The 13483-nt window shown below is 25.8% G+C and overlaps 3 protein-coding genes across 5 annotated transcripts; 1 reads left to right on the top strand and 2 right to left on the bottom strand.

Moving 5' to 3' along the window:
- Window positions 1-408: 408 nt before the first annotated feature.
- On the bottom strand, window positions 409-4144 carry LOC412460 (putative cystathionine gamma-lyase 2). Of its 2 annotated transcripts, none has more exons than XM_006565155.3 (8): window positions 4044-4086; window positions 3370-3505; window positions 2624-2905; window positions 2400-2534; window positions 2197-2332; window positions 1977-2129; window positions 1736-1901; window positions 409-1646 (listed from the first exon to the last, which is right to left on the bottom strand). In XM_006565155.3, exons 1-8 carry the CDS (start codon window positions 4055-4057, stop codon window positions 1502-1504), a joined length of 1167 nt encoding a protein of 388 aa, XP_006565218.1. In that variant the 5' UTR covers window positions 4058-4086; the 3' UTR covers window positions 409-1501. The 2 variants fall into 2 exon arrangements, with proteins under 2 accessions (XP_006565218.1, XP_395917.2); XM_395917.7 differs by having other exon boundaries at window positions 1502-1646; window positions 3996-4144.
- A 943-nt stretch (window positions 4145-5087) lies between these two features.
- On the top strand, window positions 5088-7007 carry LOC724710 (transmembrane protein 59-like). Its single transcript, XM_001120601.5, has 4 exons — window positions 5088-5343; window positions 5426-5540; window positions 5797-6080; window positions 6302-7007. Exons 1-4 carry the CDS (start codon window positions 5203-5205, stop codon window positions 6629-6631), a joined length of 870 nt encoding a protein of 289 aa, XP_001120601.2. The 5' UTR covers window positions 5088-5202; the 3' UTR covers window positions 6632-7007.
- A 1589-nt stretch (window positions 7008-8596) lies between these two features.
- On the bottom strand, window positions 8597-13258 carry LOC100576266. Of its 2 annotated transcripts, none has more exons than XM_003250566.4 (5): window positions 10029-13258; window positions 9741-9951; window positions 9498-9607; window positions 9052-9426; window positions 8597-8903 (listed from the first exon to the last, which is right to left on the bottom strand). In XM_003250566.4, exons 1-5 carry the CDS (start codon window positions 11163-11165, stop codon window positions 8757-8759), a joined length of 1980 nt encoding a protein of 659 aa, XP_003250614.1. In that variant the 5' UTR covers window positions 11166-13258; the 3' UTR covers window positions 8597-8756. The 2 variants fall into 2 exon arrangements, with proteins under 2 accessions (XP_003250614.1, XP_006565217.1); XM_006565154.2 differs by having other exon boundaries at window positions 8597-8833.
- Between the last annotated feature and the right edge of the window lie 225 nt (window positions 13259-13483).

Genomic DNA, 13483 nt, shown 5'->3' with positions numbered 1-13483 from the left:
TTGTATATTATAATTATATTATTTATAATATAAGAATGTGATAAATATTTAAAATTTCTTTTAGTGATCATTGTACAGCATTTTATACTTTTTTCATATAAAAAATGATTAATATAAAAATATGTAAAATGTGGCATTAGAAATGTAAGTTATGTACACTATTTTTAATATTCAAAGATTAATATAGTACGGAATGTGAAAATATCATTGGTAATATATTCTTTTTCTTAAAAAAAAAAAAAAAAAAAAAAAAATTATATAATTTATATTATTATTATTTATATAATTTTAAAATTAAAATATTATGTTTTTTGTTTAATATATAATAGATTGATATATTAGATCGGTGCATAATTACGGTTTTTTTTCGTGACTTTTTTTTTCTTTAAAAATTGGCGTTTTGTTTAATTTTTTTTTATAAAAATAATTATCTTTTTTCAGTTAGTGATAATACCTATCGAAAATCATAAAATCCATATTCACCATATTACATTCTATCACAAAAAAGATTGGAATATAGCACAATCATTTCGCGATCTCAACGAACTTTTTGACGAAGGAACAATTAGCAAAAACCAAGTTAAAAAATGGTTTAAGAAATTCAAATCGGACGATACAAACCTCGCAAATGAAGAAGTCGATCATCAAATTTTAACGATTAGGCACTTTTGACAACTGTAGAAGAGAACGAACACTTGACAACTAGAATGTTGATTGAAGACTTCAATGTGGACTATTCATCATCTCAAAAAGTTCGGAAAAGTATGAAAATTGGTTGGATGGATCCCCACAAACTCTTTGACAACGTTGAATATGTCCAAATTTGCAACTCGATTTGAAACGAGCAAACTTTATTCCTTGTCTGGGAATGCATTGTGACTTCTCTTTAAAAACGTCAAAAGAAAGAAGGTTTGCGTTTCACCAAGTGCTCGTTGCGTTTTCCAAAAAAATACCGAAAAGTCCACTGTAAGAAGGCAATATGGTATGTTTGATGAAATAGAAATAAAATCATTCACTAGGAAATCATCTCAAACGAAATTTGTTATTAGTGGAATAATGACGATGAGCGTCAATAGTGGCGGATTTCGAAGAAAAATGGCTTCCTTATCCGCCATTTCTCCCACAGAAACATCTACGGACTATCACATTAATCTATCAATCTAAAAAATTGGCTCGCAAACAAAGTTTATGATGATTTGGATAACTTGATGGCCGGCGTCAAAAAATAGATTGTTTCTAAAAATAAGCAATTTCTTCGCCTGTAAAATTGACCGGCTGTCAAGCAAATGGGAATTAGTAATTGAAGTAGATGGTGAATATGCTTTGGAATAATCATTTAAAGATGTTTTTGTTAATTGTTGTTATTGTTTTTGTTGAATAAAATTTGTTTTAAAAAAAGCCACAATAATTATGCACCAATCTAACATAATATATCATATTAACATATATGTTATATATATAGCAATTCAACACTATGAATATGCATATAAAATTAAAATATTTATTGACTAGCTTTAAGAGCTTGATCAAGATCAGCCAAAATATCCCTTTCAGTTTCAAGACCAACAGACAAACGAATCAATTTATCATTAATACCTAACATTTCTTTAGTTTCTTCAGGAATTGAAGCATGAGTCATAACAGATCTATGAAAAAAATTAAATAATAATTATGAAAACACATGTATCTGAATATATCTCATAATAAAGAATTATTTTAATTTTAGTTTACTTACGGCAATTCAGCAAGAGATTCATAACCACCAAGTGATTCTGCTAATGTAAATACCTTTAATGCCTTTAGAAATTTACTAGAGTCACCTTTTAGGTAAAATGAAACCATTCCACTATGACCAGATGTTTGTTTAATAGCAATTTCATGCTGTGGATGTGATGGTAAATCTATAATTACACAAATTATTTTTATAAAATAAGTTATTTTATGTAAAATTTTTAATACTTTATAAAAATACATACATGGATGAATTACTTTTTCTACACATGGATGTGATTGTAAAAATACTGCAACTGCAAGTCCATGTTTCATATGTTGCTGCATTCTAAGTTCTAAAGTTTTTAAACTGCGATTAACCAAAAAACAATCTAGAGGTGATGAAACAATACCCATAGCTAAAAATTAAAAAAGTTATTTATATAAATAGAGCAAATATTAAAGAAAAATAAATTATTATATTACCATTTTGTAAAAATCGAAGTCTATTTGCAATATCTTCTCTATTTGTAATTGCTGCACCCATAATAACATCTGAATGTCCATTCATATATTTTGTTAAAGAATATATTACAATATCTGCACCTAATTTTAATGGTTTCTATAAAAAAAAATGTAATTATATAAATTATTTTGTTATATCATAACAGTAAATGAAAAATACTCACTTGATAATAACATGTTAGAAAAGTATTATCTACTACTACAAGAATTTCAGAATTTACTTGCTTTACTGCTTGAGTAACTGCTTCAATATCAATTACTTTAAGTAAAGGATTAGTTGGTGTTTCTAACCAAATCATCTAAATGAAAATATAAATATATAATATAAATATTTTTTTAAACAATATTAAAATCTATATCTATTGAGATTAAATTTCAAAATTTTTACCTTTGTATTTGGTTGTATATTAGTTATAATATTATTTATGTCTATCATATCTACAAATGTTACTGAAATATTTTTTAAACAATTTTTGAAAAAACGATTAGTTCCACCATAAATATCATCTCCAGATATAATATGATCTCCTGCATTTAATAATGAAATTAAAACTGTTGTAGCACCTAAACCTGATGAAAAAACAAATCCATATTTTCCATCTTCTAAAGCAGCTAAACATGTTTGTAAAACATTTCTTGTAGGATTGCCACTTCTTCCATAAATAAAAGTCTAAAATAAAATAATTAATTAAATATTAAATATATAATATAAATATAAATATTAAATATATATTATTTAATTTTTTGCAATATATATTAAAATATTAAAAATAAAGAGAAATAAGAAATATATATATAATTATATATATATATATATATTATAAATAATTATATAATAAAAATATAATTTATTATATTTACTATAATTTATTATATAAAAATTATACATATATAAATAGATATTGTTGAACTAAATTGATTTATTTCTTAATTAATAAATTTAATATGATTTTACAAGCAACAATTGCTAATAATTATTTAATATAATTATTATTAATAAATTATATAATGTAAATATTTAATTTCTCAAAATAAAAAAATATTTAATTTTTATTTTATTAATTTTTTTCATAATTGTGAAATATATTAAAATAACGTTATTTTAAAATTATTCAATTTTTAAAATAAACTTACTCTAGGTTGTCCAGGTCCATCTTGTTGAAAAGTAGTTGATAATGTAATAGGAGGTATCACTGAACAATCATTCCATTGTAATGGATCTTGTCCAGCATGAATAGCTTTTGTAGAAAAGCCTTGCTCCATTATTATTCTATTAAATACATTTCTTTAAATATCTAATATATATTAATTAATTAAAAATAATTTTTGATTTTTTGGAAGTAAGAATAACAATAATTCATATATTTTACTAATATATTACTAATATATAATTTGATATAAATTATATTATAATTTATAATGAAAATTTCTTTTTTGTTAATTAATATATAAAATAAAGTATTTTTTACAAATTATAAAAGAAATAAAACTTTATTTTGTAATTATTAAATAAAACAATTATTAATATTATATTTAAACTTAAATAAAATAATTCTTTTTTTTTATAAGCTTCAATTATAAATAAAGAATAATAAAAAAATAATAAATCGATAATAAAAACATAATCAAAAATTTAAAACTTTTAAACTTATGTAAAGTGATGAAACATTTTTCCAGTAACATGCGCTTTATATAATCTTAATATAATCTTAATATAATCTTAATATAATTTTAATATAATTTTAACATGAATTACTTACTTCTTTTAATAATTTTATTAGTACTAAAATATTCAAATATATATTTACTTTCTCTTAAACATTGCACGTGGCAAAGAAGGTAGTATAAGAATAAAGAATACTCATCATATTATCTTAAATATATATATATAATACTTGATCAAATGTATCTTATTGAAAACAACCAATTAGATTCACATTCTTTTCAATTCCAATTGATTTCTTCCAATCATACATTATATATATTTATACTGTAGAATTGAAAAAACTTTCTTGGAAAGAATACAGATCTGATTTGCTTGTTTCTGCTAGAGCCAATATAATATAATTATATAAATAAATAGTTGAAAATGTATATTAAAAAATTTATAAATAAAATTTTTTAGTATTGTATAAATATAAATATAGAGAAAATATTGTCTTTATTTTATATTATATGATTAAGTTTTTTTAAATATATCACATACATATCTGTGGTTGTATATGTATAGTATATGTATCGCTAATCGGTAAATTGTCGATAATCAATAAACTTATTTATTTTTTAAAGCTTTTATATAAAAATTTTACATATTTTATTATTTTATGATATCAAATTATATTATTGAAGTATCATATCAAAATAATAATTAAATTTAAATATTAAATAATATATATAGTAATTTTGAATTGTTCATTTAATTTTTTTTATTAATTTTTTTATTTGGATAATTAATTTGTTTTTATTTATCTTAATTAATGATATTGACAATACTTTCACAAAAATTGTTTTAATTTTTTTATTTATGATCACCATCATTTTATTAAAAATTTTTTTTAATTTTAATATTAAAAGATATAATATTTATAAATAATTTTTATTTATAAGAATTATATTTTCTTTTTGTAAAAGAGTGTGTAATAATTTTCGTTTTTTTTTCTATTAAAAATTATTAAGCATAAAATAATATTTATTTATATCAATATTTTAATAATTCTTATTTGTAATTTAATTAAAATATTCAAAATATAAAGTAGATGACATACATTTATAATTTTAAAAACTAACATTGCTAAATTTTTATAAACAGTGAACATATCGACCAATACGATACATTCTCGCTATAATTAAATCGATATTTACTCGATTATTCGACGAGCTATCATCTTCTTTGTGAGTGAAGTCTTTTCGTCTACAAATTATTTTGATTCACTAAATATTATCATTGAAAAAAATAATTTTTCTGAAATGAAAAGAGAGAAAGAAATTATTTCATTATTGTTGTTATTTCTTATAAATCTTGTACGTAGTGATATGTTTTGTAGTCTCATAAATCGAGAGGATCCTTGTATTAATTTGTGCGAAAAAACACCGTTATCTTTTACAAATGTATGTGTTATCTTAGCATGTTTTTAATTTGTACATTACAAACATATATATTAATGATGATGATGATATTTATTAATTATAGAGTAAATATGTTAAATCATGCTGTCAACGAGGTTGTAGATTCTTTAATTTAGTGGATTTACATTATGGATTAGAACCAAACAATTTAAATGGTACAAGGGATGCTTGTGAAGCTTGTATGTAAAATATATGATTATAATAGCATTTAAGTAAAAATTAAATTTAAAATATTCTAATTATTGAACAAATTTATATTATAAAGTTGATCATATGATAATTTATATAATTTTTTATCATTAATAAAATTATTTATTTTATATTTTAAACATAACATAATTTGAAGATATTTTTTGTAATAAATAGCTTTTAAAGAATTTAGAATTGCTATATGTAATAAATTTCTAAACAAAATATTTCTTTATTTTGTTATAGCATGTACAGAAGCATATACTGCTCCACAAGATCGATATGCATGTAGTACTGGTTGTGATTTTATGGCTAAGCAACGTGTTTCAAATTTATTGTCACTCTTTTCTGTTGCTGTCTATATAGAAGAAGGTGTAGATTCTAACTTAGTTATAATGTCACCTGATATACCTGAAAATGATATTTTAAGTGATCCAGGTTTGCGAAAGGAACTTCTTCCAGGGTGGTGGGATTTCAATGGATTTAAATTACCACAAACATATATTAAAACTGTTCCATTAGATGCTGGGGTAAGTTTTTAATTATATATGATGAAATATAAATTTAAAAAATTTGACAAAAATTTAGTTATTTAAAAATAATTTTTAATATATAAAAATTTTGATTTAATTTTTTAAATTTTTAAATTTTATTTTAATTGCGAGGTATTCATAAAATTTTATAAAATATATTTATTATTTAAATCATATATTATATAAATCTGATTGATTGCAATATTATAAAAATATAGACAATGGATTATGGAGTACCATCAGACTACTCTGGAGAAAATGACCAATCAGCTTCAATACCTGGATCTGATTGGCTTCAATGTGCTTCAAAACATATTGGATTACCACATTGGCTTTTAGCCTCTGCTATTGCAGCAGCAGCATTGTCTGCATTTTGGTTATGTTTGTATCCAGAAAAACTTACTGATCCTTATAAAGAAATATTAATTGAAAAGTCTGATATTTCTCCAACAGTTGCATTATATGTACCAGAAGCATCATTCCATAAACAGCCTCCTCCAAAATATTTTGATAGTGTTAATTCAGCAGAAATTAACATGAAAGTCTAGCTAAGTGTATATTAATTCTATCTAATTTTTTTAACAATTTTGAGAAATATTTAAATTTCTGTATATTAAAACAGTTTTTAATAAATTCTTTATATTATGTATAATAAGTCTTTATGAATACTGCAATGATTAAATAGCAACTGCACATTCAATTTTCAACAAAATTATTCATAAATGAAATATAAACTTATAAGAATCTATCTAAAAAATTTTAAAAATTAATTGAAATTTTTAAAATAAAAACAAAAATCAAAATAAATAACAAAATATTTTCTGGAAAAAGTTTATGGTGATATTATGAAGAAATTATTTTATACAGAATAACATTGTTTTTTATAATAGAAAATAACAATATTATAACTTTATTTTTTTTCAATAGATAGAATAATTGAAATCAATACTGAAATAAAATTTGCAAAATAAAAAAATGATGCACATGTATAAGACTGCAAATTATGTACTTTATTAGTAAAGATTAAAAGCTTTTGCATTTATTATATATTAATATATTTTTGTACATCATGTATGTACAAATGTAAAACAAAATTTATTTAAAATTTGTGATTTAATTGTATTTAATTTTATTTTATTATTCTTACATTGGTTAAACATTTTAAATTTTATTTTTAATTTAAAAAATATTTTTGTTTAAAAATATTTGTATATTTAATATATACATATAATTTTCTAAATAATTTATGTTTAATATTATATTAAAATGAAATTTTCTAATATAAAAATAATAAAAACTGAAATAAAAAAGAATATATTTGTAAAAATTATAGTTAGACATTTATTTTGACATTTCTTAATCTTTATTTTATATAAAGAAAACAAAATATTGCAATTATGGAAATAAATAGTATATATATATAGTTGAAAAAATTTTGAAACATTGATATATATTGTTTTAATATTATATTATGTAATAAATATATAATTATTATTTATATAATTTCAAATTTTTTAGGACATAATATATTTTAATTGCATTATATGGAAACAAATATAAATTTTGCATTTTCTTACAATAAATAAATTACTTTATGAATATAATTATATAACCAATGTAAGACATAAATTATAAATGATTTAAGATAAGATATAATAGGATATTATAAAATATTAAACATACCTCACAATTTAATTTTAACATAAAAAATAAATGAAATGGATATTTATGTTATATAAAATGATATTAATTTCATATTGTTATAATGTTAAAATTATAAAATATATCATATAGTTTAATCAAAATAGATATCAACATATTAATGTAAATATCATATCCACAATGTTAGAATGATACCTATGTTATTGTTATAAATTTTTGATAATAACAAATTTCACCTATTCTGTATATCATGAGAAGAATTCATTTGTATTAAAATTTTGTTTCACAAATTTTTAGCTATATTCCTTTAATATTTAATTGTAGATTTTCATTATTTTATATATATTAAAGGAATTGTTGTTATAAATATTATAACAGAAAATAAAGATAAATGTTTCTTTTAATTATATAAAATATAATATACTGTAAATATTAATATAATTAATATATAAGAAAATATCTTTCAAACCAAAGTATTCTATATGTTCCTTTTATAGAATAGTACTAATTTATTGTATTATTAATATTTGTTATCTCATTATATATTGTAAAAATAAAAAAAAATAATATGAAGATAAATAGTATTTATTATTGTATTCCATATTCAAACTATTTTATCAAAACGATTTTTAAAATTTTTACTATAAATTTATCTTCAACATGTAACAAGTGAAAAGATTAGCACCTTTTAAAATATTAGTTACAGTCATTATGTATTTATATAATATTATATTAAGAAGGAAAGGTTTACATTAATGATAAATTATTTAAACTATTTAATTCAAAAATATTTGTACAAAAAACAAATAACAGTTCTCAGCTTTTTATTATTTTTTATGTTATTTTTTTAAATTTTCTTTACAATAAAGAATTATTTTTTTAATTCAAGATAACTACAATATATACAGTATGAAAAACTATCTCGAATCAAAAAAATACTCAATTTTTAAATATAAAAAAATCAATCTGTACAATATAATTAATAATTCTAACCTTAAGTTTCTAAAGCATTTACAGCCAATAAAGTTTTGGATCATCTCGTCGCACTTGTAATTTTAATACATGCCTATATATTTTTAATGCTGGACCTAGAAGTAAATCAAGTCCACTTAATACATCAGACCGTTTCATTAATAATAAAGAATGACCATCAATATCCTGAAACATATTAGAATATTATATATATTATATACACATATACAGAGTAGATTATATATATATATATATATATATATATATATATATATATATATAGAATATTTAATAGATATCAGAAAGTATGATTTTCAGAAATAAAAAAAAATACCTGCTGTCTGAACACTTCTGCTTCTTTTGGAAAAAGTCTTGCAAAATATTGATATACTTGCTCAGATGTCCAATCTGAAGCATCAGGTATATTTGGATCAATTCCATCTCTTGGACCATCATCTTCCATTTGATCAGAAGATCCTCTAGCAGGGGAAACTTGAGGACTTAACACTGGAGGTAAAACAGGAGGATTTGATGGTGTATCAGGTCTGTTAGTGACCAAATGAATATTCTGATTTATATTTGTTTTATATTGCTTTTGAATACAATCATTACATTGCCATTTTGAATTTGATTTAGGAATTATTATACGTGGTGTATGGCAATAATAATGATAAGCTTCATCACAAGTAAAACATGTTGCAAGTGGTCCCTGTAAAATTAATTTAAATTACAATATGAAAAAGAATAAACTAATATATTTTTTATATATTTTTCACTTACAGCATCTGAAGTTTCACAACATATTGTACAACTTTTACAACGTTCACATTGCCAATTACTACCTGCTTTTTGAATCATTTCTTCTGGACTATAAATACAACTTGGATGTGCTGTAAATAAATGATTATATAATAATACTAATGTATTAAAATAAAAAAATAAAATAAAAAAAATGTATAATTACATAATATTAATATTAATATTAAAATAAAAATTTTATTATATTTTTAAATATAAAAATACCTCGTACAGTACAATCACGACAAGCAACTAAGTTTTCTTGTTTTTCTTTGGCACAAAGACTACATTGCCTGCAAGGTCCATCTTTAATAGTTGTTTTAGAAGAATCTTGTGATTCTTGAGATATAGTAGATTTATTTTGTGAACCTGGTTGTCTTCCACGTTTTCTTTTCACAAGATTATTATCAGAAGGATCAAACACTTTTTTTGCTCTCTGAAATATAGTTTTTTTTATTTTTTTAGATATATACAAATTAAAAATTATAAGTAAATCATAAAAAAAGCACACACCTTTCTACGAGCACTACGAAAACCACCAACATTAGTATTGGATGGTGTAGGTGAAGGATTAGTAGAACTTCTTCCTGCATCTTCGTCTTCTCGTTCTTCACTAAGATGTCCAGTCTCTTCTCTTTTTTCTTTTTGCGAATTTATTTCTTCTTTATTATCTTTTCGATAATCTTCAAATTTGATCTCTATGTCCATAGGATCGTCTGTTCGAACAAGTAAGCGCTGTTTACGCTCAGCTTTTGACGACCTTTTAAGGTTATGAGTCTGGTTATCTGTATTTTTGAATTCTTCTTTCACATCTTCGATAGAAGTTTGTGATGGTTCCTGTGATTCTTGTTCTTTTATAGAATCGTGTTCTACCGATGATTCGGTATTTTCGTTTCTTCCGACGATTATCTCGTAACATTCTTCTTTTCTGATCTGAGGATCAGATTTGGGGCTTGCCTGATGTGAAGATCTGGGTGTATTTGACCTAGAGTCCGTAATTGTCAAGTTTTCTGTTTCGTCAAAATCATAAAGACCACCTGTGGTCGAGGAAACAGTTTGTAATTCCTTACGTCGCGCGTTTCCATTCTCGAGGGTAAAAGATTCTCGATGTGTTGGCTCAGCGGTGGTTGTCATGTCAGACGTCGCCACCAGCGAGTAATTGCCATTAGACAAACGCGTTAAATTACCACTGGCTACCTCTTTTCCGAGAAAATCTTCTACCATACGTCTAGAAGTAGGATTTGAAACACCATCAAGTAGCTGTTCAATTAGCCTATAAGCTGGTACACCTTGATCAAGATAATCTGGTTCTTCAACAACAAGTTCAGCTACTGCACCTGCTACCATCCCAGAATTTAATTTCTCCTTCACAAAACCCTCCGGTCGATTTTTATAAAGTTGTAATCGTGACCATTTTGAAGCATTTCGGTAACTAGTGTTACCCTTATAGTCAACTTGTATGACTTTTTCCGCTTCAATCAACCGATGAAGATCAGCAATAGTATCTCGTGCATCCACAGAAAATTTCCGTAGTAAATAATTGCAGATACGATCAGCATCAGGTCGAGCTTTACGTCGACGTAACTGATCTATTGCCTCCAGGATTTGCTCCTCATGGAGAATTTGTGTTTCCACCCGGTGTTGCTGCATTATTATGCGACAATAAAACCTTCTATGGCACAATAAAATATTTGACAACTTACGTTTATATGATAATTACAAACAAACTGATATAAATTATTTTCACAATGTTTCCTGCACGTTTTTACGGTGCTGAATACATTCACGCTTGATGTCATAACGGCCGGCAAAAATTTTATATGTTGCGCGTATACATTCGCTTCTATTTTATCACTTAGTTGATTTTCATGTAATTTTTTTTTCTTTTTTATTTCCTTATTTTTGTAACATAATGTGTAAATGAAAATCTTGTGATACTTATTTCAACTTATCATTGCGTAAATATTAAAAGTTCTTGATTATTATTAGAAAGAATAAGTAGATAAAATGTCGATAATTCTTATAGTAGAAACAGTCCATACCGCTTCATATCAAGCGCAGAACTTTTTTACGCATATAAACAAGTCAAGTAATATCTTATAATAAAAGCACATATCTCAATGTTTCAATATATATGTTTGTTTAGCTTTTTAATTCTACGAACTTAGCTTGGATGAAAAAAATAACACAACTGAAGAAACTCATTAACGTGATGCAATATTATCGATTGCACGGATCGACAAAGTCAATAATGTACAAAATCTATGGCGCATTCGGAACGCGCGAAATGTCTACTAAATGTTTAGCATTAATCACTGAATAAAGCGATTAAACGCAGCTCAGAATGGAGCACGCGAGTGATCACTTTTTATCGTTTTATCCGCTACCGGAAAAGAATTTCGAATTGTATACTGTAGCTGCGCTGATCCATTGTTGGACTAAAGCCGAGAGGTGTACACGTCGAGAAGCAATCTAACAAAGTCAGGTCGTCCGCCGCTACTGGATCGAACATCGAACTGCAGCGCGACGCATTTCACACCCTTTGTACGCACTTTTTACGATGTCAAGATATTCTGGTATCCACGTAGGTAACTTCCTTCCGGTAATCGTCGTGAATCACGATTTAAAATTCGAACAAATCGTTAGCGAGGTATCGCAATACCGAACAAAGAGAACGGTCTTCGTATTGGTTGGAAACTGCTTGTTCTTCCTCTTTTGTTTCGCTCGTGAAAATGCACCGATCCATGTACCCATAAATAATATTTTTCTTTACAAAGACAAAATGGGATAACTGGGAAATAATTACACTATATACGTGCCAAGTGACCATCGAATGTCTTCGCCACGCGCCAATCGTCGAACAACGAATACCTCTCCTCTTTCTGATCTCTCTCTCTCTCGTTAAGTTTTCCACAGTGTTGGATCTCTCTGTAAACGCGCTTCGCGACAGGCCACTTCGATACACGCGACTAACGACAACGATTTCACGAGTCCATAGTCCTTATAAATGTGCATGCCACACATACGTATCGTACTTAGATGTATGTTACGTGCGTATACGTACCACGCGGGATATATCGCTGCCGGTTGCGATTCCCGTATACCTTCATATGCGTTGACACTGTGCACAGACTGTTCGCAGAATATTTCGTAGTTCTATCATCTTTATTATATACGATGACACATACGATAATTCTAAGAATGTCGATAAGCCTGGACAATTGTGTCACACAATAGCTACCGCAACACACCACGAACCTGCAAGACGCGGTCTTTTCCCGAGGTAGCTTCGGTGCGCGCCAGCCTCTTTTCTTACTCCCGGTTCGACCGGCCAAAAATCCTCACAAATCCACACTTTCAAAAGCAGTAATACACAATTATAAATTATTTTTAGTTAATGTATGCACTTTTATCATTTCTAAAGTTTTTCTGATATTTTCGCGAACATCGCATACTCCAATGTAGCGCAACGCGTGAGACGCGCTCTTTTTCTAGAGGCGGCCTCTCGTGCGCGCCGCGCTGGCTCTGCTTGTACAGAACGCCCAAAAAGATCGAACTCACAGAAACTGTGACGCACTTCACCTCACTGATACTGTCACTACTAACAATTCTTAAAGAATTGTTTGCATCACCGATTAACTTTCTTCGCAACTGCTTCTAAAAGTTATTTCTACAAAACTGAAGAGCGTCAAGCCGGGTGCGGCTACACGCGAGTGTGGACGAACCGCCGCTGGAGTACGGAACACGCGGAGCGCACTTTTTGCGGGGACGGGTCCGTGCAGGTGCGGCAATATCTTTGTTAGTACCCTATGGAAACCGGCTTCTGCGCATCGCTTTTGCCGACATCGTTTCTTCTTATATCTTTTTTCTTTTTCAATTAGTTATCATCATTTATCTACATTATTTTAACAACTTTTTATTAAAGTAAATTAGTAGAATGCATTATTTCGTAAATTATAAGTAATTTT

Source organism: Apis mellifera, linkage group LG12 (assembly GCF_003254395.2).
Source record: "Apis mellifera strain DH4 linkage group LG12, Amel_HAv3.1, whole genome shotgun sequence".
Classification (NCBI taxonomy): Eukaryota; Metazoa; Arthropoda; class Insecta; order Hymenoptera; family Apidae; genus Apis; species Apis mellifera.
The sequence above is the reverse complement of the archived record's forward strand: the minus strand, read 5'-3'. Positions and strand labels throughout refer to the sequence as shown.

Bases quoted from the DNA above. Each gene is read 5' to 3' on its own strand.
- LOC100576266 (XM_003250566.4), bottom strand. From the start codon at position 11,165: ATGCAGCAACACCGGGTGGAAACACAAATTCTCCATGAGGAGCAAATC. The intron at 9,608-9,740 runs GTATTTTTATAT...ATTTATTTACAG, and splicing joins TCGTGATTGTACTGTACGAG to CACATCCAAGTTGTATTTAT. The intron at 9,427-9,497 runs GTAAGTGAAAAA...TTAATTTTACAG, and splicing joins GTTGTGAAACTTCAGATGCT to GGACCACTTGCAACATGTTT.
- LOC412460 (XM_006565155.3), bottom strand. The intron at 2,906-3,369 runs GTAAGTTTATTT...ATTTTATTTTAG, and splicing joins ATGGACCTGGACAACCTAGA to ACTTTTATTTATGGAAGAAG. The intron at 2,535-2,623 runs GTAAAAATTTTG...ATTTTCATTTAG, and splicing joins ATATACAACCAAATACAAAG to ATGATTTGGTTAGAAACACC.
- LOC724710 (XM_001120601.5), top strand. From the start codon at position 5,203: ATGAAAAGAGAGAAAGAAATTATTTCATTATTGTTGTTATTTCTTATA. The intron at 5,344-5,425 runs GTATGTGTTATC...TATTAATTATAG, and splicing joins CACCGTTATCTTTTACAAAT to AGTAAATATGTTAAATCATG. The intron at 6,081-6,301 runs GTAAGTTTTTAA...ATAAAAATATAG, and splicing joins CTGTTCCATTAGATGCTGGG to ACAATGGATTATGGAGTACC.